Source organism: Theropithecus gelada, chromosome 10, assembly GCF_003255815.1.
Source record: "Theropithecus gelada isolate Dixy chromosome 10, Tgel_1.0, whole genome shotgun sequence".
In the NCBI taxonomy this organism is placed as follows: Eukaryota; Metazoa; Chordata; class Mammalia; order Primates; family Cercopithecidae; genus Theropithecus; species Theropithecus gelada.
Window position 1 is genome coordinate 11,611,676 of NC_037678.1, and position 24,662 is coordinate 11,636,337.

General features: G+C 52.4%; 2 protein-coding genes across 2 annotated transcripts in view; both read right to left on the reverse strand.

Moving 5' to 3' along the window:
• LOC112632747 (DNA dC->dU-editing enzyme APOBEC-3A-like) overlaps positions 1-24,171 on the reverse strand; it is a 37,649-nt gene extending 13,478 nt beyond the window's left edge. The window contains exons 1-2 of the mRNA XM_025398715.1: positions 24,072-24,171; positions 18,967-19,099 (exon numbers count right to left, since the gene is read on the reverse strand). Coding sequence (XP_025254500.1) covers positions 18,967-18,995 — 29 coding nt within the window. The 5' untranslated portion in view covers positions 18,996-19,099; positions 24,072-24,171. The remainder of the gene's footprint in view (positions 1-18,966; positions 19,100-24,071) is intronic.
• Positions 13,667-24,165, reverse strand: LOC112632749 (DNA dC->dU-editing enzyme APOBEC-3A-like). The gene is made up of 6 exons (XM_025398716.1): positions 24,072-24,165; positions 18,967-19,099; positions 16,832-16,985; positions 14,837-15,131; positions 14,304-14,419; positions 13,667-14,023 (listed from the first exon to the last, which is right to left on the reverse strand). The coding sequence occupies exons 2-6, from the start codon at positions 18,993-18,995 to the stop codon at positions 14,009-14,011; spliced, it is 609 nt and encodes a 202-aa protein (XP_025254501.1). The 5' UTR covers positions 18,996-19,099; positions 24,072-24,165; the 3' UTR covers positions 13,667-14,008.
• Positions 24,172-24,662: the final 491 nt, after the last annotated feature.

A 24,662-nucleotide genomic window follows, 5' to 3' on the forward strand; every position in this document is an offset into this window, starting at 1 on the left:
CCCCCAGCCATGGCATTGCAGATCCATCCATCTCTCATGCTGTTCCACCCACTCACACTCCCCTGACCCCTCCTCCTCTCACCTTCATAGTCCGTGATCTTCACTCAGGCCCCTGCCTGACGCAGCCTGCAGAGCGCCCTCTGCCAATCTCTACCCCAGTAGTAGTAGAGGCGGGCGGTGGAGATGGTCAGGGTGACATTAGGGTGCTCAGCCAGGAATTCAATCACCTTCGCCACACAGTCCGGACAGGGGTTCCAGGATACAAACCAGGTGATCTGGAAGCGCTTGTAAGCAGGCAGCTGGTTGCCACAGAACCGAGAGAGGAAGCACATTTCTGCGTGGTGCTCAGGCTTGGAATACACCTGGGAGAGGAGCAGGGGCAGGGGATGCTCTGAGAGGGGGAGCAGGAGGAGAGGGCAGGGTTGGTGCAGTGGGAGGAGGGGCCAGCACAGGAGCCCAGGGGATCTTGCCATTGAAGCTCCTTTCCTCCATCCCCCTGATTAGTTTGAGTGATTGTCTGCTCCAAAGCTCATGTTCAGTGTTAATTGCTATGGTAATGGCCTTAAGAGGTGGCACCTACAAGCAGCTGTGAGGCTGTGGGGACTGCACCTTTGTGGGTGCCACTGCTGTGGTTATTCAAGGGTGACGTCAGCCCCTCTTTCTGTCCCTTGCCTTCTATCTGGAAGGGCAGCGTGTCAGACTAAACTCCTGCTTCCTCTTGTCCTCGTGGCATGGAGCAGTAGTGACCCGACATCCCAGGCCACTCTGTCTGGAGCATCCCCTGAGCTTCTGGCAACAACCTTCACCCCCACGTGACTGTGCAGCTCACAAGCTGAGACAGGAGAATTGCTTGAACCCGGCAGGTGGAAGTTGAGTGAGCCATTGCACTCCAGCCCCAGACAAGAGGGAAACCTGGTCTCAAAAAAACAAAAAAAAGAGAAAAGAAAAGAAATCTGGGAAGTGGCCAGGCATGATGACTCATGCTTGTAAACCCAGCACTTTGGGAGGCCAAGGCAGGTGAATCCCCTGAGGTCAGGAATTACCCAGCCTGGCCAACAAGGTGAAACTCTGTTTCTATTAAAAATAGAAAAAATTAACTGGGCGTGGTGGTGGGCTTCTGTAATCCCAGCTATTCAGGAGGCTGAGGCAGAAGAATCGCTTGAATCTAAGAAGTGGAGGTTGCAGTGAGCCGAGATTGTGCAATTGCACTCCAGCCTGGGCGCCAGAGCAAGACTCCATCTCAAAAAAAAAAAAAAAAAAAAAAAAAAAGAAATGTGGGAAAAAATACACAATTGAGAGCTCACCCCTGGGCGTTTTACTTATTGTTGTGTTTTCTGCATTCCCAGCTGCTTAGGTCCTGCTGTAGCACGGGTTAAAAAGAAAAGAACTAGTTTTCCTCCGCCTAGCCAGCTCACTCCAAGGACAGTTATAAGATAACACTGCCTGAAAAGTCAAGGCCAAAGGAATGGGCTCCAGACATCACCCTCACACCCCTCCAGAGCAAGGTTGAAGAAAATAAAAAAAAATTTTTTTAAAAGACAAATTCCTTTACTGTCTCTCCTTTCCAGAACCATTAATTATAGCTATATTTTACAAATGTCTGTATTTAGCCAGCTCCTGTTTTTCTTTAGACATAGCTTCTAGGCCACCAGGTATACAAGGCCACAAGTTATGCCAAGTCATCAGTTATGCTACACATTATGTGACCTGTCACTGTTTGATTAATTGCCTTTGTTCTGCTTCTGTAAGTTTGCCTATAAATACCTCAATCTGTCTTTGTTAAGGGCTCAGCCTTTTTGGATGTGAGTCTACTGAGCTGGCGCACCTAAATAAATCCTCCTGTCTCACCCATATCAGTCTCTCCAGTCCTCTAATTCCTGCAACACTGCCTGTGATTTGATTGAAGTTTGGGTTGTACCTGGCCTCGAAAGACCCCTGTGTACCAAGGGAGCTTTGAGGGGTCCTTCCTTATTTTCACTTCGTAGCACAGCCAGGTGTAGCTCCGACCATAGAGGATGGGTTTATTTTCAAAGTGGTAGTAGAATGTGCGTTGATACATCCGCTCCATCGGATTTCTGAAGGCACAAGAGAGAAACCGTCCCATACAGAGAGCCCTCCCTGGAGTCCTTGGGGCTCATGTCCACTGAACACAGCTCCTGGGATGGCCCTGGGCCTCCCCCACGCCTCCACAGCCCTGAGAATTTCTGCTGTCTTCCCAGGCAGGAAGACTGAGGGGAGAGGAAGAGGAGGGGATGCTGGCAGGGGCGCCAGGGTTGGGGCGATCTCTCCCAACTGGGGCGATCTCTCCCAGCTCAGGTCCAACTCTGGCCTTTCCAGGGGTACATTCCCCACTCTCCTAGTATTTCTGCCAACCCACTCCCCAACCCATTAGGAAAATGCAAAAGAGAATAAAACTCTTCACCCGTAAAAAAACAGCTTTTAACCTTTCAGCTCAATTCCTTCCTGATGTTTCACTTTGCATGTTAACATTATTTTAAAGTCATGGTAGAACTGAATTCTGAGGCCCAGGCCACTCTTCTAAGTGCTGCGAGGGGTGTGAGCTCATGTGATGTTGCCCTAGGACGGCAGGGGCCATTCCCACCTTACAGAGGAGGTGCCAGAGGCACAGAGAGGCGGGGTAACCTGCCCAGGCCACAGAGCTGGGGACAGATGGAGCTGGGGCCCCTTTCCAGGCCAGCCCTGTCCAGCCTCTGCCTCTGCATCACGGGCCCTGCAGGGAAAAGCTGTTGAGGACTGGGCTCTCTTTTCACTAAATTTTAAAAGAGCATTTCTCCTGATTATTGCATTTTTTTCTCACATTCCATGTTACTGGTCATGTTCTTTTTTTTTTTTTTTTCTTGAGATGAAGTCTCACTCTGTCACCCAGGCTGGAGTGCAGTGACGCGATCTTGGCTCACTGCAACCTCTGCCTCCCGGGTTCAAGTGATTCTCCTGCCTCAACTTCCTGAGTATCTGGGACTACAGATGCACCACCATGCCTGGCTAATTTTCGTATTTTTTTTAGTAGAGACAGGGTTTTACCATATTGGCCAGGTTGGTCTCAAACTCCTGACCTCATGATCCACCCACCTTGGCCTACCAAAGTGTTGGGATTACATGTGTGAGCCACTGCGCTGGGCCACTGGTCATGTTCTAGAAGATGAAGAGTGACCTTGGAGTGGAACCTGTCTGGGGACATCTGCTCACCATGGAGTCATCCTTGGATGACATGATTTATCATGTGCTTCAGAGACCATTCCTGCCCCCACACCCTCTCCCAAGACTTTGTATTTAAGCAAAGTAAATCTTACAGAAATTTCATCAAAGTGCTGAGGACAAAATGCCTGATTGCTCCAATCATCCTTTGGTTCAATTCTCCCAGTTCTTGAGCTCAGGAATGGTGGGAAGCACACAGAGGGAGCACCCTCCCAGGGCGGGGAGCACCAACCCGGCCATGACTTTAAGGGAGAATCTCAGCAGGGGGCCTGGGCTGGTGCAGGTTGGGGAGGCGGCACATTCAGAAGCAGCTGTAGGGCGACCACACAGCAGGGCAAACAGCCTGGCTGGGATTTGGGTAGCAGGGAAGCCAGAGGGGAGGGAGCCCAAGGCTGGGGTAGGGGCAGGGGCAGGGGGAGGCCAGGGTTGAGGCCCAGCAGGACCACCAGGCAGGAAGGGGCAGGTGGGGCCCAGGGGACACAGAGGGCAGCAGTACCTGATCTGTGGATTCACGTTCAGCCTCTTAGATATGCTTGTTCCAGTCCCGCTCTTTTTTTGAAGCGCGGCAGCCTCTTAGATATGCTTCTCCCAATCCCGCTCTTTTTTTGAAGCGTGGTGGTTTCACTTCCTGCTTACAGAGTCCCTGCAGTTGGGCAGCCCTCCTTAAAGTGACCTCCCAGGGCCTTGTGAGTCATGGCCCCTCCCCATTCCTGCTCAGGCATTGGTGTAGGAGGCCCTGGGGTGGTTTACATTTCGCTGGCTCTGGCTCTTTCTCTGGTTTTCCCCGGGCCCCTCCCGCTGGCAGAGGAACCTCCAATAAAGACAGGCTGCTCTGTCTTTATCTGTCTTGGGCAGGACCCAAAGGAATTGCAAAGAGAAAGAGAAAGGCATTGCAGCCAGAGCCCGGGAGGCGGGTCCAGACCAGGCTGAGAGAGGGGCAGGTGCCCCCTTGCCTGGTGGATGGGCAGGCTGGAGCCCTCTCTATACTACCCCCTCCCCAGCCCTAATGTGTGCCCAGAGCTTTGAGCAGCACCTCCCTATTGAGCGAGGGGAGGTTTGGAGACTCCAGTGGGGAAGGAAGTGTGGACTCCACACAGCACAAGTGAAGGCTTAGGTGTTCCTCGAGTTCCCAGCTGTGTGCTGGGTCCGTCGTATGAATTCCCTCTTCCAACCTCCCAGCTTCCAGAAGGTTGGGGGCAGGTCAGCGCCTCAGAGGGACTGTGATGTCTGCGACACCTAGGAGGGGAGGAGAGTGTCTACAAACAGGCTCGCTGCCCACAGGGACCTCTCAAGGAGTTCCGTGTGGACCAAGAAGATGGGAAACAATTACACACACAGCTTTCTGATTATTTAAGTCCATCTAAGCATATTTTGGAGGAATGAATGTACATTGAAATAATCTTTCTAAATAGATTCCTTTAAGGGGAGTTTGTTCCAGCTGGAGAAGTTGTGCTCTCTGTAGAGGCTCTGAACTCCTCTGGCTGCCACCCGAAGGCAGATAGGGAGGAGGATGCGTGGGTGGGAGGGGGTGCAGCAGCGCCCCTACGCGCATGGAAGCTTGTCCTACCTCTGCACAAAGCGGACTCCTAGTGGTTGTTTTTGGAAGGTGAAGTTTTCTTTTCTTTCTTTTTTTGTAAATCTTCCTCAATATAAATCTTTTAATTTAAAAGTCAATTTTTACTGTCGAAAATGCAAACTTAGGGAGGGCAGAAAGATCACACACAGAGCTGCCACTTCACACCTGGAGGGTTGCTCGGTGGCCGTCCAGAGGCGCTCCTCACTTCCCAGACGGTGTGGGGGCTGGGCAGAGACGCTCCTCACTTCCCTGAGGGTGCGGTGGTGGCGGGCAGAGGTGCTCCTCTTTTCCCAGANTCCTCACTTCCCTGAGGGTGCGGTGGTGGCGGGCAGAGGTGCTCCTCTTTTCCCAGATGGTGCGGCGGTGGGCAGAGGCGCTCCTCTGGAAGGTGAAGTTTTCTGTTGCCATCAGAAAGAGATGGACAAAGGATAAGACCATTGGTGGAAAATAAACAGTTCCGTTCATCAGAAACATACTTCGTAGGAGAAAATAGAATAATAACCCTAGACCAGGGAGGCATCGTCAAACCCAGCTGTAAGGCGGCAGTTAAGGCACAGTGGGGAAGGGACACCAACTTTGCAGCCAGGTAACTCTGAGATCCGCCCCTTCCTTACTGTGTGACCTTGAGTGGTTTACTTAATGTCTCCAGGCCTCTAACTGCAGGCGTGAGCCACTTGCCCAACCCATTTTATTTTTTCAAAAACGTTTTCAGGCCAGGTGTGGTGTCTCGTGCCAGTAATCCCAGCACTGTGGGAGGCCGAGGCAGACGGATGACTTGAGGTCAGGAGTTCGACACCAGCCTGGGCAAGGTGCTGAAACCCCATCTCTACAAAAACAAAAACAAAACAAATTAGCCAGATGTGGTGGTGCGCACCTGTAATTCCCGCTACTAGGGAGGTTGAGTGGGGAGGATCACTTGAGCCATGACTGCATCACTGCACACCAGCCTGGGCGACAGAGTGAGACCCTGTCTCAAAAAAGAGAAAAAAGAAAAAGAAAAATCTTTTTCCACCTGTGTAATTTTATTTGAAGAAGGTTATATATGACTGACTGCTGGGCTCATACCTGTAATACCAGCACTTTGGGAGGTTGAGGCAGGCAGATCACCTGAGGTCAGGAGATCGAGACCAGCCTGACCAACATGGTGAAAACCTGTCACAACAAAAACAAAAACAAAAACAAAATTAGCGAGGCATGGTGGCACACACCTGTAGTCCCAACTACCTGGGAGGCTGAGGCAGGAGAATAGCTGGAATCCAGGAAGTGGACGTTGCAGTGAGCCGAGATCTCATCACTGTACTCCAGCCTAGGCGACAGAGCAAGACTCCATCTCAAAAAGTTAAAAAATAGGCCGGGCTCAGTGACTCACATCTGTAATCCCAGAACTTTGGAAGGCTGAGGCAGGTGGATCTCCTAAGGTCAGGAGTTCGAGACCATCCTGACCAACATGGAGAAACTCCATCTCTACTAAAAAAGAATGCAAAATTAGCCAGGTGTGGTGGTGCATGCCTGTAATCCCAGCTACTCGGGAGGCTGAGGCAGGAGAATCACTTGAACCCGGGAGACAGAGGTTGCGGTGAGCCCAGATCGTGCCATTGTACTCAAGCCCGGGCAACAAGAATGAAACACCATCTCAAAATAACATAAAATAAAATAACAAAAATAAATATAAAACAGAAGGTTATATATATGGGATCTTTAGTATATGCTTATATGGAATATATATCTAGAATATATATGGGATCTTTTGATAAGATTTCTTTTGATATGTATAGAATCATCAGTATATGATTAGATATGGAATGTGTGTATGGAATCATTCGTGATTGACGTTTTTCACTCAGCATAATATCCTTGAGGTTCATCTGAATTGTTGCTGGTTTCCATAGGTTGGTTGTTTCCATTGCAGGGCACGATTCATGGCATGGATGTACCACAGCAGGTTGAACCATTCACCCACTGGACGTTTAGATTGGTTGCTGTTTTTGGCTGTTGTGAACACAGCTGCTATAAACACAGGTTTTTGTTTTGGTTTTAAAATGTGAACGTAAGTTTTCATTTCTCTGGAATAAATGCCCAATAGTGCAATTGCTGAACTGTATGTTAAGTACATGTTTAGTTTTATAAGAAACTACTTGGCCAGGCATGGTGGCTCACACCTGTAATCAGTGCTCCTAAAGCACTTTAGGAGGCTGAGGTGGGCGGATCATGAGTCAAGAGATCGAGACCATCCTGGTCAACATGATGAAACCATGTCTCTACTAAAAATACAAAAATTAGCTGGGCATGGTGGTGCGCACCTGCAGTCCCAGCTACTTAGGAGGCTGAGGCAGGAGAATCGCTTGAACTCAGGAGGCGGAGGTTGCAATGAGCTGAGATCATGCCACTACATTGCAGCCTAGGCGACAGAGTGAGAAACTATCTGGAAAAAAAGAAAAAAAAAAAAAGAAAAGAAAGAAAGAAAGAAACTGCTAAACTAAATTGGAGAATAGCTGTACTATTTTATATTCTCACCAGCAATGTATAAATGATCCAGTTTCTCCAGCATTTGGTGCTGCCACTGTGTTTTATTTTAGCCATTGATAAGTCTGTGGTAACATTCTGATAGGTCTGTGATAATATTGTGGTTTTAATGTTCACTTCCCTAATGGCTGATGATGTCGTATGTCTTTTTCATGTGCCTGTCATCTACGTATTGCTTTGGTAAAAACTTTGCTCCTGGTTTTCTATTTTTCCAATTTTAAAAATATTGTGGTAAATTATATATAACATAAACTCTACCATCTTGACCATTTTTAAGCACAGAGTTAAGCGGTATTAAACATATTAAACATATTTGTAATGTTGTGCAACCACCACCACCATCCTTTTCCACAGCTCTTCTTTTTTTTTTTTTCTTTTTCTTTTTTTTTTTTTTGTGACAGAGTCTCACTCTGTTGCCCAGGCTGGAGTGCAGTGGCACGATCACAGCTCACCACAACCTCCACCTCCCGGGTTCAAGCAATTCTCCTGCCTCAGCCTCCCAAGTAGCTGGGATTATAGGTGCGCACCACCACACCCAGTCAATTTTTGTATTTTTAGTTTAGACAGGGTTTCACCATGTTGACCAAGCTGGTCTTGAACTCCTGACTTCAGATGATCCACCTACCTCAGCCTCCCAAAGAGCTGGGATTACAGACGTGAGCTGCTGCGCCGAGCCGGCTCTTTTCATCTTGTAAGACTGAAACTCTGTACCTGTTAAACGCAAACTCCTCATTCCCTTCTCCCCATTCCCTCCTCCCCATTCCCTCCTGCCCATTTTCTCCTCTGCCAGCCACTGGCAACCACCATGCTACTTTCTGTCTTTAACATTTCGAATATTCTCTTTTTTTGTTTTTTGTTTGTTTGCTTGTTTGTTTTGAGATGAAGCCTCCCTCTGTCACCCAGGCTGGAGTGCAGTGGCACAATCTCGGCTCACTGCAACCTCTGCCTCCCGGGTTCAAGCGATTCTTCATGCCTTAGCCTCCCAAGTAGCTGGGATTACAGGCATATCCCAACATGCCTGGCTAATTTTTATATTTTCAGTAGAAACATGTTTTCGGCATGTTGGTCAGGCTGATCTTGAAGTCCTGACCCTGACGGGTGAGGTGGCTCCCGCCTGTAATCTCAGCAATTTGGAAGGCCGAGGCCGATGGATCACGAGGTCAGGAGTTCGAGACCAGCCTGGCCAACATGGTGAAACTTTGTCTCTATTAAAAATACAAAAATTAGCCAGGGATGGTGGCTCACCCCTGTAATCCCAGCACTTTGGGAGGCTGAGGTGGGAGAATTACAAAGTCAGGAGATTGAGACCATCCTGGCCAACATGGTGACACCCCGTCTCTACTAAAAACACACCCAAAACATGGCCGGAGGTGGTGGCGGGCGCTTGTAATCTCAGCTACTCAGGAGGCTGAGGCAGAAGAATCACTGGAACCCAGGAGGCAGAGGTTGCAATAAGCCGAGACCATTCCACTGCACTCCAGCTTGGGCAACAGAGCAAAACTCTGTCAAAAAAAAAAAAAAAAAAAAATTAGCCAGGCATGGTAGCGGGCCCCTATAATCCCAGCCACTCAGGAGACTGAGGCAGGAGAATTGCTTCAGCCGGGGAGGCAGAGGCTGCAGTGAACCAAGATCACACCACTGTACTCCTGCCTGGATGACACAGCCTGTCAAAAAAAAAAAAAAAAAAAAAAAAAAACTCCTGACCTCAGGTGATCCGCTCACCTGGGCCTCCAAAGTGCTAGGATTACAGGCATGAGCCACTGCACTGGGCTGGCCATTCTGAATATTCTAAGTGCGTCATGTAAGTGGAATCATTCAGTGTTTCTCTTTATGTGATTGGCTTATTTTACTCAGCATAATATCCTCAAGGTTCATCCATGTTGTAGCATGGGTCAGAACTTCCTTCCTTTTCTAGGCTGAATAACACTCCATTGTATGTGTAGACCACATTTTGCCTCTCCATTCACGTATTGATGAAAACCTGGGTTGCTTCCGTGGGTGTACAAATATCTCTTTGAGACTCTGCTTTCAATGTTTTTGAGTGTATACCCGGCAGTGGAATTGCTGGATCATCTGGCCATTCTATTTGTAATTTTTTGAGGAACTGCCATGCTGTTTTCCACAGTGGCTGGCTGCTGTCAGTGGGTGAAGTGCTCTGTATATGTCTGTTAGATCTAGTTGGCTTATTGTGTTGAGTTCTCTATTTCCTTCCTTTTTATCTATCTGGTTGTTCTGTCCATTATTGAGCATCGAGCACTGACATCTCCAATTATTGTAGAACTTTAATTCTCCCTCGATTCTGTTAATTTTTGCCTCATATATTTTGATGAGCTATTATTAAGTGTGTAATTTTTTTTTTTTTTTTTTTGGATACAGAGTCTCTGTCAGTCAGGCTGGAGTGCAATGGCAAGATCTTGGCTCACTGCAACCTCCGCCTCCTGCGTTCAAGCGATTCTCCTGCCTCAGCCTTCCAAGTAGCGGGGATTACAGGCATGGGCCACCACCCCCAGCTAATTTTGTATTTTTGGTAGAGACAGGGTTTCACCACGTTGGTCAGGCTGGTCTCAAACTCTTGACCTCAGGTGATCAGCACACCTCGGCCTCCCAAAGTGCTGGGATTACAGGCATGAATCACTACCCCGGCCTTGGTGTGTAAATTTTTAGAACTGTTATACTTCTTGATGCCTTAAAACTTTTATTAATATATAATGTCCAGCTGGGCACGGTGGCTCACACCTCTATTCCCAGCACTTTGGGAGGCCAAGGTGGGAGAATCACTTGAGGTTGGGAGTTTGAGACCAGCCTGCCCAATATGGTGAAGCCTCATATCTACTAAAAATACAAAAAATTAGCTGGGTGTGGTGGTGCATGCCTGTAATCCCAGCTACTTGGGAAACAGAGGCAGGAGAATCGCTTGAACCTGGGAGGCAGAGGTTGTGGTGAGCCAAGATCGCGGCATTGCACTCTCGCCTGGGCAACAAGAGAGAAATTCCGACCAAAAAAAAAAAAAAAGTCTTTCTTCATGTCTTATAACATTTCATCATTTAAACTCTAAATTTTTTAAGAGATGGGGTCTCACTATGTTGTCCAGGCTAGTCTTGAACTCCTGGGCTCAAGCAATCCTCCCACCTCAGCCTCCTGAGTAGCTGAGATTACAGGCATGAGCCGCTACATCTGGTTAAAATCTGTTTTATCTGATATTAGCATAGCCACTGCTGCTCTCTTTTGGTTACTATTTGCATTACGTTTTATTTTTATTCATTTGGGTGAGCCCACCTTTAGTATCTGCCACACTCTCCAAAGTGATATTCCCACTAGTGTTTACCCGTGTATTAATAAGGCTATTCAATTTTGCATATTTTATTGCTTATTTCATTTTTTCTATAAATTGCCTGTGCATATCCTTTGCCCATTTTTCTGTTGGCAGAAGCCTCTAACCCAATGCTGGATTGGGGTTTCGGGAGCCAGCCTTTTTTCTTGACTTTGATTTCACCATCTAGCAGATATTTGTAGCAGACAAACCTTTTATCTAGAAACCTTTTATGAGATTAAGAAAGCTCGCTAAGAGTTTTGTTGAACTGGGAATGCTTTCTTTGGCATGGCAGCACGCTTCAAGCTCTTAAGATAGCTTCTAAGCTGTCTTTGCATCTTCTAAGATGCTGTTTTGTTTTGTTTTTTGAGACGGAGTCTTGCTCTGTTGCCCAGGCTGGAGTGCAACGGTGTGATCTCGGCTCACTGCAACCTTCACCTCTTCCATGGGAACTATTTTACTCCAACGCCTGGACCCAGGATCTTCCATAAGTGCCACAACCTGAAACAACAGGGAGGGCTCCTCTGGGACTGCTGTGCCCCCCTGCCAGTGCCACCACCCTGTACACCCACGTTCCTCTGTGCACTGGAGCCTGACTCAGGGCAGCAAAATCCCAGTGGGAACTGGCCCCTTCCTGTTCCTCTTGAGGTCAGGTCAGGAAAGAGTGTGTAAGGCATCCATAGAACCTGGGGGGTGACTCTGGGCTCATAGCAGTGCTGCAGTCCTCAGGGTGACTGGGATAAGAGTGTGCACCGTCCCTGGGCCAGCTGGAGGGAAGAGATTGCGCCCTTTTCTGGGGACTGAAAGCCCCTCCCCATTTCGGGCTCTGCGACACTGAGGGAAAATGAAAGACCCCACATCCCGCTGGAGTTTCCACCAGAGCCCAGGACAAGTCCCCGGGGACAGGAAGGAGCTGGTTCCCCATGTGGGCGGCAGGGATGGGAGCAGGGAGAATGGCCTCCTTCACAGGTGCAGGCTTCACCCGAGATTCACCCTGGTCCCCTGTAAGTGGAGACCTAGCAGGGGTCCAGAATATTGAGGGACAGAGCAGGGCAGAGGGACCTGGGCAGGTGCTGGGCTGTGCAGCCCGGGTCACCCTGGGACCAGAATGGAGGTCCCGCTTGGGTCTGGAGTCCATGCTGCTGTGTACAAGGTCCTGGCTCTGCCACCACTGTGGGGCCCCGTCTCCCTACACCCCAGAGGGACCACAGGCTCTCCGTTCCCAGCCCAGGTCCCAGCAGTGTCATGGGGCTGTGTCCAGTCACCTCACCAGGACTCACAGGGCTCCCAGGTCATGGGCAAAGCTGTGAGTTGAGGCCCAGGGGACAGGGAGCCTGGGCCCTTGGAAGGTGGGGTTCTAGGGGACGGGGGGCGGGTCTCCCTGGGACCTGCCCTGTGACATGACTAACTGTGGGGTTCTTTCACCAGCTGAGCCCCTCTGGCTTCCCCTACACTGGCCCCTTTCCCAGAATGACTGCACATTTTTCATCACTTGCTTCCAACAAGTGGAGTTGGGGCGGTTGTCAAACCCAGAGACACAAGCAAAGGGCAGCTTGGACAACCCGGTCCCTCCCGCACCCGCTCCTGCGTGGGAAATGCGGAAGTCCTCTGCTCAGGGCGGGGCTGGGGTGTGCCCTGGAGTGCTCTGGGGCACCTGGAGGAGGTTTCCTTTTGTCAAGTCTCTGTCACTGTGTGTGGGTGCATGTGTTGTGTGTGCGTGTGTTGTGTGTGTTGTGTGTATGTGTGTCTTGTGTGTTTGTGTGTTGTATGTGTGTCTTGTATGTGTTTGTGTGTTGTGTGTTTGTGTGTGTGTTGTGTGTATGTGTGTGTTGTGTGCGTGTTGTGTGTGTATGTGTGTCTTGTGCATGTTTGTGTGTTGTGTGCGTGTTTGTGTGTTGTGTATGTGTGTTGTGTGTGTGTTTGTGTGTTGTGTGTGTGTGTGTTGTGTGTGTGTGTTGTGTTTGTGTGTTGTGTGTGTTGTGTTTGTGTGTGTGTTGTGTGTTTGTGTGTTGTGTGTGTTGTGTGTGTGTGTGTTGTGTGTGTGTGTTGTGTGTGTTGTGTGTGTGTGTTGTGTGTGTGTGTGTCTTGTGTGTGTTGTGTGTTGTGTGTGTGTCTAGGCCAGGGAAGCAGTGAGTCGTTTCTGCCCAGGAGCAGCTGCGTGTGAGGCCAGTTCTTGGTCTTTTACGTGGCTTCTGAGGACTTTCCAGAAATCGTGAGGTGGGAGCCGCCTGCTGTAATCAGGCACATAAGTCACATATCCCAGAGCTGGGAACCAGCACAGAAGGCCCGGGACAGACCCCAAGCTGAAGCCACAGCCCTGACACCTGCCACCCTAGTCCTGGGCTCCGTCTCTGCCTCCGGAGCCTCGTGTCTCCAGGGCTCAGCTCCCCTCCCCTCTGTGGCTGGGCTCTGCCTCCTGGGCTGCTCCTCTCCCCAGCCCTCTCTCTGGGCCCGGCCTGGACACCTGCCCCCTCCCTGGGCTCCTTCCCCCGACTGGCCCTGTCCTGGGTCTCAGCCATGGCCTCCCCTGGGCTCCCTCTCTAGGGGGTGGAATCAGGAAGGGGTGGACACAGGGCTGCTCCGGAGGGCCCCTGCCTGCACCTATGTGGCTCCTTTCCAACAGGGAGACCGGCTGCTGGCTGTCCTCTTACTGCTGGGCCTGTCCCTTCCAATCAGCGCCCGGGGCTCTGTGAGTGAGGGTGGGGTCTGCATTTAGGTTCCTCCCCTGTGAGGTTTAGCTGAGTTTTCTGGCTCCAGAGGGATGTCGTGTGACCTTTGGCCCGCTAAGGTCCAGTACACAAGGAAAGACATCTACACATTTGCTAACGTTTTGTTGTTGTTGTTGTTGTTTGAGACACAGTCTTGCTCTGTCGCCCACGCTGGTGTGCAGTGGCGTGATCTCAGCTCACTGCAAGTTCTGCCTCCCGGGTTCATGCCATCCTCCTGCCTCAGCCTCCTGAGTAGCTGGGACTACAGGTGCCCACCACCACGCCCGGCTAATTTTTTGTATTTGCTAGTGTTCATGTAAACACTTGCAATTCATGATACAATTGCTGAGCCAAAGCAATTATGGAAGATTCTTAATGTTTTATTAGTCTAGATACAAAGCCAATTAATCATTTCATTAATAAATTAAAAACAATTCTGAGAATATTGAGCACAATCTTACTATTATATACTTAGAACATAAGAGAAATTTTCAATTAAAATTAATTCACTTTGATTTTTAAAAAATCTACTTGGTCAGGAGTGCCTTGCTTCGCTGGTGTCTGTGAGCGGCTGGAGATGGTGGTGAACGGCCTGTTTGCATTTCTTGGAAGAAGATCTTTTATTCTGTGGCTCAACCCAGGTCTCTGCCTTCCTTAGAGACTGAGGCCCATCCTTCAGTTTCCCTGATTCTGGAAGAGCAGTGGGGTTGAATGGAGCAGGAGGTGAGATAGTGGAAAGAGGGCACAGGGAGGAGGCCTGGGGACAGTGACAATGACAGGAGAGGAGGGAGGGATGCGGGAGGTGGGAGAGAGAGGGAGGCTGTGAGAAGGAAAGGGAGGGACTGAGTTGGGTGCCCTGAGGGGAGCAGGAACCGAGAGGAGGCTCTGAGCAGAGGGGAAGGCAAGGCCCAGGGGAGAGGGGAGGAGGGGGAGGCCGATGGGGCACCAGGCAGAGGGAGGAAGCCGTCACCTGGAGAATGGCCCGAAGCCTCCCACTCAGGTCTTGGCTGTGCTCATCTAGTCCATCCCAGCGCTGGAAGGGACGTCCCTGGTGGTCCACAAAGGTGTCCCAGCAGTGCTTAAATTCTGAAAAGGGACAGGGGAGATAAGTCACGCTCCGGCTGTGGGGACGGGGTGGCACCAAGAGCCCGTGACTCTCAGGACAGATGTCCCACATCCTGGTTTCGGTCCCTCCTTTCCCTCTCCCTCCCCTAGGGGCTGAGCTCCTTCATCAGGCCCTTCCTTCCCACTGGGATCTGGGCCAGCCCAGTTCTCATTCTTTCGGGAAGCCCCAAGTTCTGCTTCCACTTCCAGCCACCCTCCCTGCCCTCCCCGGGCCCACATCTCCTGGCCTGGCCTCTCTCTTCCCAGAGACCGCAAAGTCGGGTCCCACAGCGCAGCCATCGTCTCTGCAGGCAGCAGACCAAGACTTTTCTCCTTTTCTTCCCAGTGACCTCTCCTGCCCCCACCCCACCCCACCCCACTCAAACCTTCCATTCTTACCCTCGTAGGTCATGATAGAGACTTGGGCCCCAGCATCCCGCAGCGTTCGCAGTGCCTCCTGGTACAGGAAATCGTAATCATAGATGCGGGCAGCGAAGATGTGCAGTCTCACGTGTGTGTTCTCCTGAAGGAACGCACGCACTTGCTCGGCACAGCCCCTCCTCAAGCAGGGGCTCCAGGAGATGAACCAAGTGACCCTGTACGTCTGGGCCGGGTCCAACTGCCAAGAAGGAACCTCGCCCAGGAAGCACAGCTCCGCGTGGCAGCCGTAATCACCACGGAGAACATTCTTAGCCTAGAAAAGGAAACAGAGTGTGAGGTGATGTGTGGTGAACAGGGAGGGAGGGCCAGGATCAGGTGGGGCTGGGGAGGCGGGGGCCTCCAGCACAAAATTAGAGGGGTCGCCAAAACCCCAGTTATTAGGATGCATGATTTTCTCTGCAGTATTAAAAATATCAAATGTTATGCAGAAATCCCAAGATAAGCAAAATATTGTCCATTAAATACAAACAGATCAGAAGCAATGAGGTTTGATTTTGCCCCAGCTCCGATATACACGTGACAGCACTCTCCTGTCAGTCTTTGTTAAAATCTTTGGTTTTATTTGTCATGATCCATTTGTAATAAATTTGCCTTTTTAAAATATTGCATTAATTATTAAATTAGAATGTGTTTTCTCTAGTTACTGAGCATTTGGAACCCCCTTCAATTTTGTACCCAAGGTCAGAGCCTTCAGGACCCTCACCCCAGGCCCAGCCCTGCAGGGAGGTTACAGAGATGGGAGGGAGACGAGGAGCCGGCGGAGCCCCAGGGTCATTGGCCTGATGCCCCTGAGTGAGTGTGGTTCTTTCAAGGGGAGATTGACCTGCTCTACTCATCAACTCCCCTACTGCCATCCCATCTCAGGCCCATAATTCTAGAAGCTTCCATTCTGTGCCACAACCTGTGCTGAGCCCAGAAGTGATATAGACTTAGGCCAAAAGGCCACCAAAAGTAGTGGGGAAGGGAAGACCAGCAAGACTCACTCCAACATAGGAAGGTCCCTGGGACATGGGATAATTGTCATTATCATGACTTATAGAAATATGGTATTTTCTCCAAACTTCAGAGAAAAGGATTTTCCACTAAGACTAGGAACTGGTCAAACTGGGGATAGCAGGGCAGCAAAGACTGTGATTATGATGGGGACAAGAACAGGGAGGGACTCCATTCAGAGGGATCGCATGGTGGAGTGGATCACACGGTTTGTGCTGAGAAGGAGCTGTGGGTCATTCCTGGGGGAGTCCCACTGCTTAGGCAGTGATGGAGACTGGCACCCTTCAAAGGATGTTCTAAGCAGTGTGTGTGGGTCCAGCAAGGCCCACACTGAGTTCACAGAGCCCAGAGGAGCCCCCAGTTTCCAGCACCAGAGCCAAGCAGAACCTGGCCTCTCCAGACAGAGGCTGTGCTGGGTAGGGTCCAGGGAAGAAAGTCCCACGGGCTCAGGGCCCCTCAGCCTGGCCTGGCCCAGCTCCTCCCCAAATGCTGGACATCCCTGCATCCTGACATGAGGCCTGTTCTGGTCTTGCTGTGGACTCCACCCCGGGCCGGACAGAACCCCTGATCGGCCTCTCCTGCCTCAGTCTCTCTCCCTGCAGGATGAGGCCAAAGAGCAGGCACAGGGGCATCCTGGCCTTGTGAGTCAGGTAGGCCCTGAGTCCTCAAATCCCACAGTTCCAAATCGCTCCTGGTGGGAGCTGCATCCGTGAGGGGATCCTGGGAGGCTCCTCAGGAAGCACTTTGCCGTCAGGCAGACTCCACCCCACCTGGCCATGGAGTGTCACTGAAGCCAAAGATCCCCCCGCCCCCAACCCCAGGGCCAAGCAGCAGCAGCTGCAGGAAGCACAGGTGACAGACACTCTGCGGGACACCACAGGTACCACCCAGAACCTTCTGCCCATGCGTGTCCATGGACTGGGAGGGCCCAGCCTGGATGCAGGTGGCTGGGTTGGTCACCTTGTTGTGTAGAAAGCCCCTGCGCTCGTCCATCGGGACCCAGGTGCCATTGTCCAGGCGCTCCACCTCGTAGCACAAGTAGGTCTGGTGCCGTCCACGGACCGAAAGGTCATTGTTAAAGTTGAAAGTGAACGTGTCTGGATCCATCAAGTGTCTGCAGACAGCAGGGGGAAAGCCCAGAGGAGGAGGAGCCCTCCTGGACGGCTCTGCCTCCTCCTCCCTCCCCACACTTCCTCCCTTGCACCCCACCCTCCTTCCCCCTGCTCCCCACATCTCTTAGCACCGCCTCCAAACCTCCCTCTCTGACCCCTTCTGGGGCTCACTGGGAGATCACTGCAGCCCTGCGGCCTGTGTAAGCCTTGTCAGGGTCTCCCCAGGGTCAGCTCAGTGTGCTTAGTCCCTCTCCCTGGGGTAGAGCTGGGTCTCCTTCCCTGGCCTCACCATGCACCCCTGTCCTGGCTCAGCTCTCTCTCAATCCCTGCTGGAGATGGACCCGCTGGGGCGTCCTCCTGCCTGCAGGGTTAACTCCTACCACATCCAGCATCAGGACAGTGACCCTCCTGAGGGGGATTACTGGGGAGAGGAAACTGCCGGGACTTCTTTTCGGATAATTCATAGGATTTTCCACATCCCTTAGGGTGCCCTGAGGTCTCCCAAATGTGCTTCTCAGGCAGTTGAGATGGGGCAGTTCAGGACTCTTGGGCTGGAAACACCAGCCCCACCTTGAAGGCCTCTCCCAGCGCCTCACTATGCATCCTGACATAACCAGAATTAGAAAAATCTCTGTTGAGGCAGCAGCAAAAGAAAGAAAGAAAGAGAGAGAGAGAGAGAGAGAGAGAAAGAGAGAGAGAGGAAGGGAGGGAGGGAGGGAGGGAGGGAGGGAGGGAGGAAGGAAGGAAAGAAAGAAAGAGGCTGGGTGTGGTGGCTCACGCCTGTAATCCCAGCACTTTGGGAGGCCGAGGCAGGTGGATCACGAGGTCAGGAGATCGAGACCATCCTGGCAAACACGGGGAAACCCCATCTCTATTAAAAATACAAAAAATTAGCTGAGCGTGATGGCGGGCGCTTGTAGTCTCAGCTACTCGGGAGGCTGAGGCAGGAGAATGGCATGAACCCGGGAGGCGGAGCTTGCAGTGAGCTGAGATGGTGCCACTGCACTCTAGCCTGGGCGACAGAGCGAGACTCCGTCTCAAAAAAAAAAAAAAAGAAAGAAAGAGGAGGGGAGGGGAGCGAAGGGCAGGGCAGGGGAGGGGAGGGGAAGGGAAGGGAGAAGGAAAGGAAAGGGGAGGGGAGGGGAGGGGAGGGGAGGGGAGGGAAGGGAAGGGAAGGGAAGAAGGAAGGAAGGAAGGAAGGAAGGAAGGAAGGAAGGAAGGAAGGAAGGAAGGAAGGAAGGAAGGAAGGAGAAGGGGAAGGGGAAGGGAAGAAGGAAGGAAGGAAGGAAGAAAGAAAGAAAGAAATAGAAAGAAAAGAAAGAAAGAAAGAAAGAAAAATAAAGAGGAAAGGAAGGAAAGAAAAGAAAGAAGGAAGGAAGGGAAAGTAAGAAGGAGAGAAGAAAGAAAGAAGAAAGAGAAAGAAAGAAAGAGGAATGAAGGAAGGAAGGAAAAGAAAGAAGGAAAGGAAAGAAAGAAAGAGAGAAGAAGAAAGAAAGAGAAGGAAGGAAACAAAGAGAAAAAAGAGGGAAAGGAAGGAAGGGAAAGAAGGAACGAGGGAAAAGAAAGAAGGAAAGAAGGAAGGAAGGGAAAGAAAGAAGGAAAGAAGAAAGAAAGAAAGGAAAAGAAAGAAGGAAGGAAGGAAAGAAAAGAAAGAAGGAAGGAAAGAAAAGAAAGAAAGAAAGAAAGAAAGAGAAAGAAAGAAAGAAAGAAAGAAAGAAAGAAAGAAAGAAAGAAAGAAAGAAAGAAAGAAAGAAAGAAAGAAAGAAAGAAAGAGAAAGAAAGGAAGGGAAGGAAGGAAGGAAAAGAAAGAAAGGAAAGGAAAGGAGAGACCAAAACTGGGAACCTAGAGCAAGAGGCCAAGTCCAGAGAGAGGGTCAGGAGGAAAAGAGAGGCCCCAGGGGTTTGAGGATGAGAGGTGAGTGCTCATCAGAAAAGCTCGAAGAGGAGGCGAGTCACAGAGGTGCTCAGAGGGGCTTCCCATACCTGGGCCTGGATGCTGGGCTGCTGTCCATGTGCTTGTCTCTTCTCGGTTCCTGGTCTATGTCCTCCCGCTCCTGCGACTTGCTCAAGGCGTGGTGTTGAGATCTTCACCAACATTCTCTTAGGATTCGAGAGCCTTAATATATCATCAAAGCGACCTGGAAGCTGCTGAGTCAGTGATACCCTGCCCCACCCCTTCTCCCTTCTCAGGCCACGCATGCCACCCACGTCAGCATCAGAACAAGGAAGTTCTCTGCCATGCCTTCGGGCAAGCTTTGGTTTTGATGTGCCCACTCTGACAGTTGACCCACCAGACGCTGTGGAGTGACAATGGGGATGTAGACCCGGCCCCACTTTGCTCCCTTTGGGCTGCAGGAGTCTGGAAGGCGGGAGACCAGGGGGCAGGTGAGAGGACAGGTATCCACACCCTGGAGAAAGGCCCTGAATAACACTCAGCACCCCAGAGAGCAGGCTCAAGGGCAGCCACCCCTATGTCCTCCCCTGCGGCCAGTGCAGGATGTGCCCGGTCCAGGCTCCCTGGTACCTGCTGCATCCTGGGCTGTCTGTTAGTGTCCTGCGTCTTCTCTGGCTGTGGAGATGGGAGATGAGCAGGTCCTGCTTCCTCCTATGCATCAGTGTACCTAATAATTGTAAACTAGAGTGAGGAGTGTTTTCATCCCCATTATCCAGAGGAGATGCTAAAGGCTCTGAAAGGTACCTAGAGGTCCAGCCCCTCCCAGCAAACAGAGTCCCCAGCAGGGACACATCCCCCCTCAGAAGGGCCACCCTGTGCCCTTTCTCCCACCTCTGGGTCCTGCAGAAATGTGAGGGACACTGTGCTCCTGCCCCAAGTGAGTCCCTGAGTCCCGGCGGCAGGTCTGGTGCCATCCTTTCCCAGGTCCACCTGCTGCACGCAGCACAGCTGCCCCTAGAGTGTGCTGGCCCTGTGGGCCTGGGGGCTGCCCCTGTCCTGCCTAATCCCCTGTCCTGGCTCTTACTAGACCCTCCTGTCCTTGGCCAGCTGTCCCATGCAGGGGAGTCCATGTCCTGGGGACAGTCCCACCCTGGCCACCCAGACCAAGCACAGTTCCTCACCCTCCCAGGCTGGCCGGTGCTCGCTGAGGTGGAAACCTCAGAGGAAGATGGGAGCGATCCTCCCTCCTCAGCAGTGTCCCTGTCATCTTGGTGGGCACCACTCCTCATGGACAGACCAGAGGAGGCCCTGTTCTCTGCTGTGAGGACCCCTCCAATTCTGTCTCCTGATGTTGGACTCCTCTAGTCAAGAAGATGTCCCCTGGGGGCTGTCAACTCCCATTTGAGTTTCGGGTGGCTCCGGTGTGAGCTCACCTTGGTGCGTTGTGTGAGTCTGACCAGAGACCACCGTTCCCAGTTCACACTCGAGGCACACACAGCGGGACGCCCCGTGGTACCCACAGCCCACCTGGGCAGAGACCACACCTGTACCAAGTTTGGGGTTCCCAGACATAGATGGGTTGTGGTCCTTGCTCATGTTCCCCCACAGGCCTGTCCTTCCTCGGGGGTGTCATCCCGATCCAGCCAGCTCTGCTCTCAGCCCCAATTACTTCCTGTGCCCTGCGGGACTGTGGGAGGACCCAACCCTACCCCAACCCTTTCCGGTGGCTCCTGCTGCCCAGAGCGATGGCCTTTCCCCTGGCTTAACCTGCATCAAATGCCCCTGGAGCAAATACAGCCCTGGATCCACGGCCAGGACAGCCCACACATGAGCTTTCAACGGGGAGACCCAGGACAGCTGCATCACGGGACAACGCTTTGCTCAGCATCCCTGGGGTGTCTCCTGCGTCTCCTGCCTCTGGGTCCTCAGCCTTGGGTTCCAGGGTCTCCCCAGCTCACCCACCCTGGGCACATCCTCCTCCCTGCTGCTCCTGCCAGCCCAGGCCCCACTGGACTCACGACTGCCCCATGCCTGCTCCCCTCTCTGATCCAGACAGGTCTGGATCTTCCAGAATGTCTCCAAATCTGTAAGATCCACTTTACAGCCCATCACAGAAACAGGCACATTGTCTGTTTCTCTTTCTAGTTTTACAAACTAGGAAGGTTGGACGCTCAGCACACCTGCACATCTGTGAACCTTCTCATCTGATGACAAAGATGGCCTCAGACTAAAATGTTCAAAGCAAATTGGGGCCCAGGTACTGTCCAGAGTTCAGTTCTCAGTAACTCACTGTACAAGCCATGCACCCAGGCAGGACTCCAGAGAGGAGAGAAGAGAGGGTGTTGGGGGGGTCCCCACCAACAGAGAGGGAGGCCAGGACCCTCCCTGGCCAAGGGTGGACAGAGGGAGCCACTGGTTGGGCATCTGCTGCCCAGACATGAGTGGGGAACAGTCTCACTCTAGCCCCCGGACCCAGGAACTTCCATAAGGGCTACAACCTGGAACCTCTCAGTGAGCTCCCCAGAGACTTACGTGCCCCACCCCCTGTCAGTGCCCGCACCAACCACACCCACATCCTTCTGTGCACTAGGGCCTGACTCTCTCCGGGCAGGAATGTCCCAGACACAACTGGCCCCTTCCTGGTCCCCCTGTAGCCGGGGCAGGGCGGGTCTGTAAGGCGACAGGGGAACCCAGGGTTGGTTAAGAGTGTGCACCTTTCCTAGGCCAACTGTGAGGAAGACAGAAGGAGACTCCACCCTTTCCTGGGGAAGGACAGCCCCTCCCCCCTTTCTGTCCCTGGAACGCTGGCTGAACAATCAATGTGATAAATGTGAAAATGTGATAAAATACCAGGTCTTGCTGGAGTTTCCACGGGAGCCTGGGGAGGTTCCAAGGGAAGAGGAAGAAGCTGGATCCCCAAGGGAGAGGCAGGAGAACGGCCTCCTTAACAGGTGCAAGCTTCCCTGGGATTTGCCCAGGTCCTGTATAAGGAAAACTGGGGACAGGGCAAGTGCCCCACAGGGGTCCAGACTGGGTGAGAGGGACAGACCAGGGCAGAGGGACCCTGAAGCAGCCCCTGATGGCTGGGCCACTCAGCTCATGTCACCCTGGGACGAGAACAGAGGTCCCGCTCGGGTCTGGAGTCCATGCTGCTGTGTACGAGGTCCCTGCTCTGCCACCACTGTGGGGCCCCGTCTCCCTACAGCCCAGAGGAACCACAGGCTGCCAGTTCCTAGTCCGGGTCTCAGCAGTCTCATGGGGCTGTGTCCAGTCCCCTCCCCTGGACCCACAGGGCTCCCAGGTCATAGGCAAAGCTCTGAGATGAGACCCAGGGAAGCTGGGAGTCTGAGGAGCTCAGGACAGAAAGGACTCCCTGCTTCTGTGCACCGCCCCCAACAGAGTGACATGACAAAAAGACCCTTCCTTGGGATACCCCAGACACACCCAGATGCCCACTTCAACACTGTCCATGGAGCAGGGTGAAGGGACAACCTCAGTGTCCACCTGCTCCTCTGGCTTTGATTCTGGGCTCTGACAACAGCCCTGCCCTCCTCATCCTAGAAGCAAGTGATCAAAACAGCCAAAGGATCTCTCCAGGCAAAGGGGCCAAGCTGGGGGCAGACAGAGGGTAGGGGGGAAGGGAGGTGGAGGGGTGGCTGCACCTGCCCTTGGACAGGGGACAGTGCTCTCCTCCCAGGGTGGGGCCCTCTGTCCCCCGTGCCCCCACTGGGGTGGCCTCTTTGACCAGAGTGACTACACGCTGTCCATTTTTTGGCCACTTGCTTCAAGGGGTGGAGCTGGGGCTGTTGTCAGAATCCAGAAATGAAAACGAAATGATCGGGGTTGATGACGTGGCTTCCCCATCACTCTTGCCGGTAAGAATTGCTGCAATCCTCTGACTTGGGGCAGAGCTGAGGTAGACATCTGGGTGTGTCTGGGAAACCCTGGGGAAGGTTCCTTTCTGTCCCGTCGCTGTCTGTGTGTGCTTGTGTGTCTGCGTCTTTGCCACCAGAAGGGGTTGGGCCTGTTTGCTCATGAGCAGCTGTCGAGGAGGCCCACTGTGTGCCACATACGCGGCTCCTGAGGTCCTGAGGTGGAAGCCCCGCTGTATCCACCACCCCGCGGGGCAGAGAAGGAGCCCAGAGGAGGAGGAAGGGCGTCCCGCCTCGTGGAAGGCCAGGAATCGGAGAGACCAGTGTCCCTTGTGCTGGGGTGGCACAGTGGGGTCCCTCTCTCCCTCCCCCACCCCCACACTCCTGGTCAGCCTCCTCCTGCTCCAGCCCTGGCTGCCAGGGCCAGCCCCCGACCTTCTTTATGGGGTAGGACGCTGGTGAGCCACATATTCCTGGAAGGACCCTCAGCACAGAGTGAGCCCTGGACGGTAGATACATGTGATTGACATCACTCACCTCACCAGCCCATCTGCTCCCTCCCTTCCTGATGCAGGCAGCCGGAGAGGGGCAGAGACACAGACATTCCAGGAGGGAAAACCTTCTAGAAGAACCTACTTGACATGCCTGGTATCCTTGGCTCCCAGACAAGTCTGGACTACCGATCCCCCATGGTAGAAAGGGCTCTTCCACGAGATACTCCCAGACACAGCCAGATGCCCCATAGAGAAGGCGGTGGGCAGGTCCTCGTGGTCCCGGCCCCACCCAGTCCTCCGAGGGAAGCACCCACAACTGTTTCTGCTCCTTGGCCGCCGACACCCCAATGGCATCCCCGGAGGGCCTGGGCTGCCCCTGCACGGTGAGCTCCGGGCCAGTGACAGCCGGGGGCCCTGCTCTCGGCACCACCCTCCTCCAGGGATGGAGACCCAGGCCTTGGCTCTGTGAGCTCCTAGATCTGTTTCTGGATGGAGCTCAGCTCCCTCTGCTGTGCACACAGTAAGTGCCCAGCATGTGCGCCATGGCTCAAGTTGGGGATGTAGGAGTCTGAGCTGGGAGGAAGGGCCTGGCTTCCACCTCTGGCTCTGGATGGAGAGGGCACCAAGCTCATGGTGTCACTCGTGTCACTTGGCCGTTCATTCATGCTGGGCAGAGGTTCTCTCGCAGGCTCCTGTGTTTACCGCATGGTGTCTTCCGCTGTGCAGAAATTTCAAATATAACCCAGTCAAATATATCAGGCTGTCTTCCCTGGGGCTCACACCTAAGGTCATGGCTGCTCCGCCCTTCCTAAGTGTAAAAATTCTTACCTGTCTCTCCACTGTGTGTCGCTTCTCCAGGGAAGACTCCATGCCCGCCTCGTGGAAACATCCGGAGCAGAAAAAGCAGCATCCCCGTGGCAGGGAGGCCTGAGGGCCGTAGTGTTTGGCATTGTGTGCCTTGTGTATGCCAGTTTTCTCAACCACAAGATTACAAAAGTGTTTTCCTGTATTTCGTCCTATCCTCTTGCATATGTAAATATGCATGTGTGAGACACACATGTACACACACACACGCACACGTGCACACACACACATGCACATGCACGCACACACACGCACATGCACACACATACACACATATACACGCACACACATGCACACACATGCACATACACACACGCACATGCACACACACGGACATGCACACACACATGCACACATGCACAGACACATGCGCACACACGCACACACACGCACACACATGCACAGACATGCACACACACACGCGCACACACACATGCACACACACATGCACACACATGCGCACATGCGCATGCACACACAGAATGCACACACAAGCACACACACAGGCACACACCACCACACATTTGCTGAGCCAAGTGGGTGATGTTCCGTCAA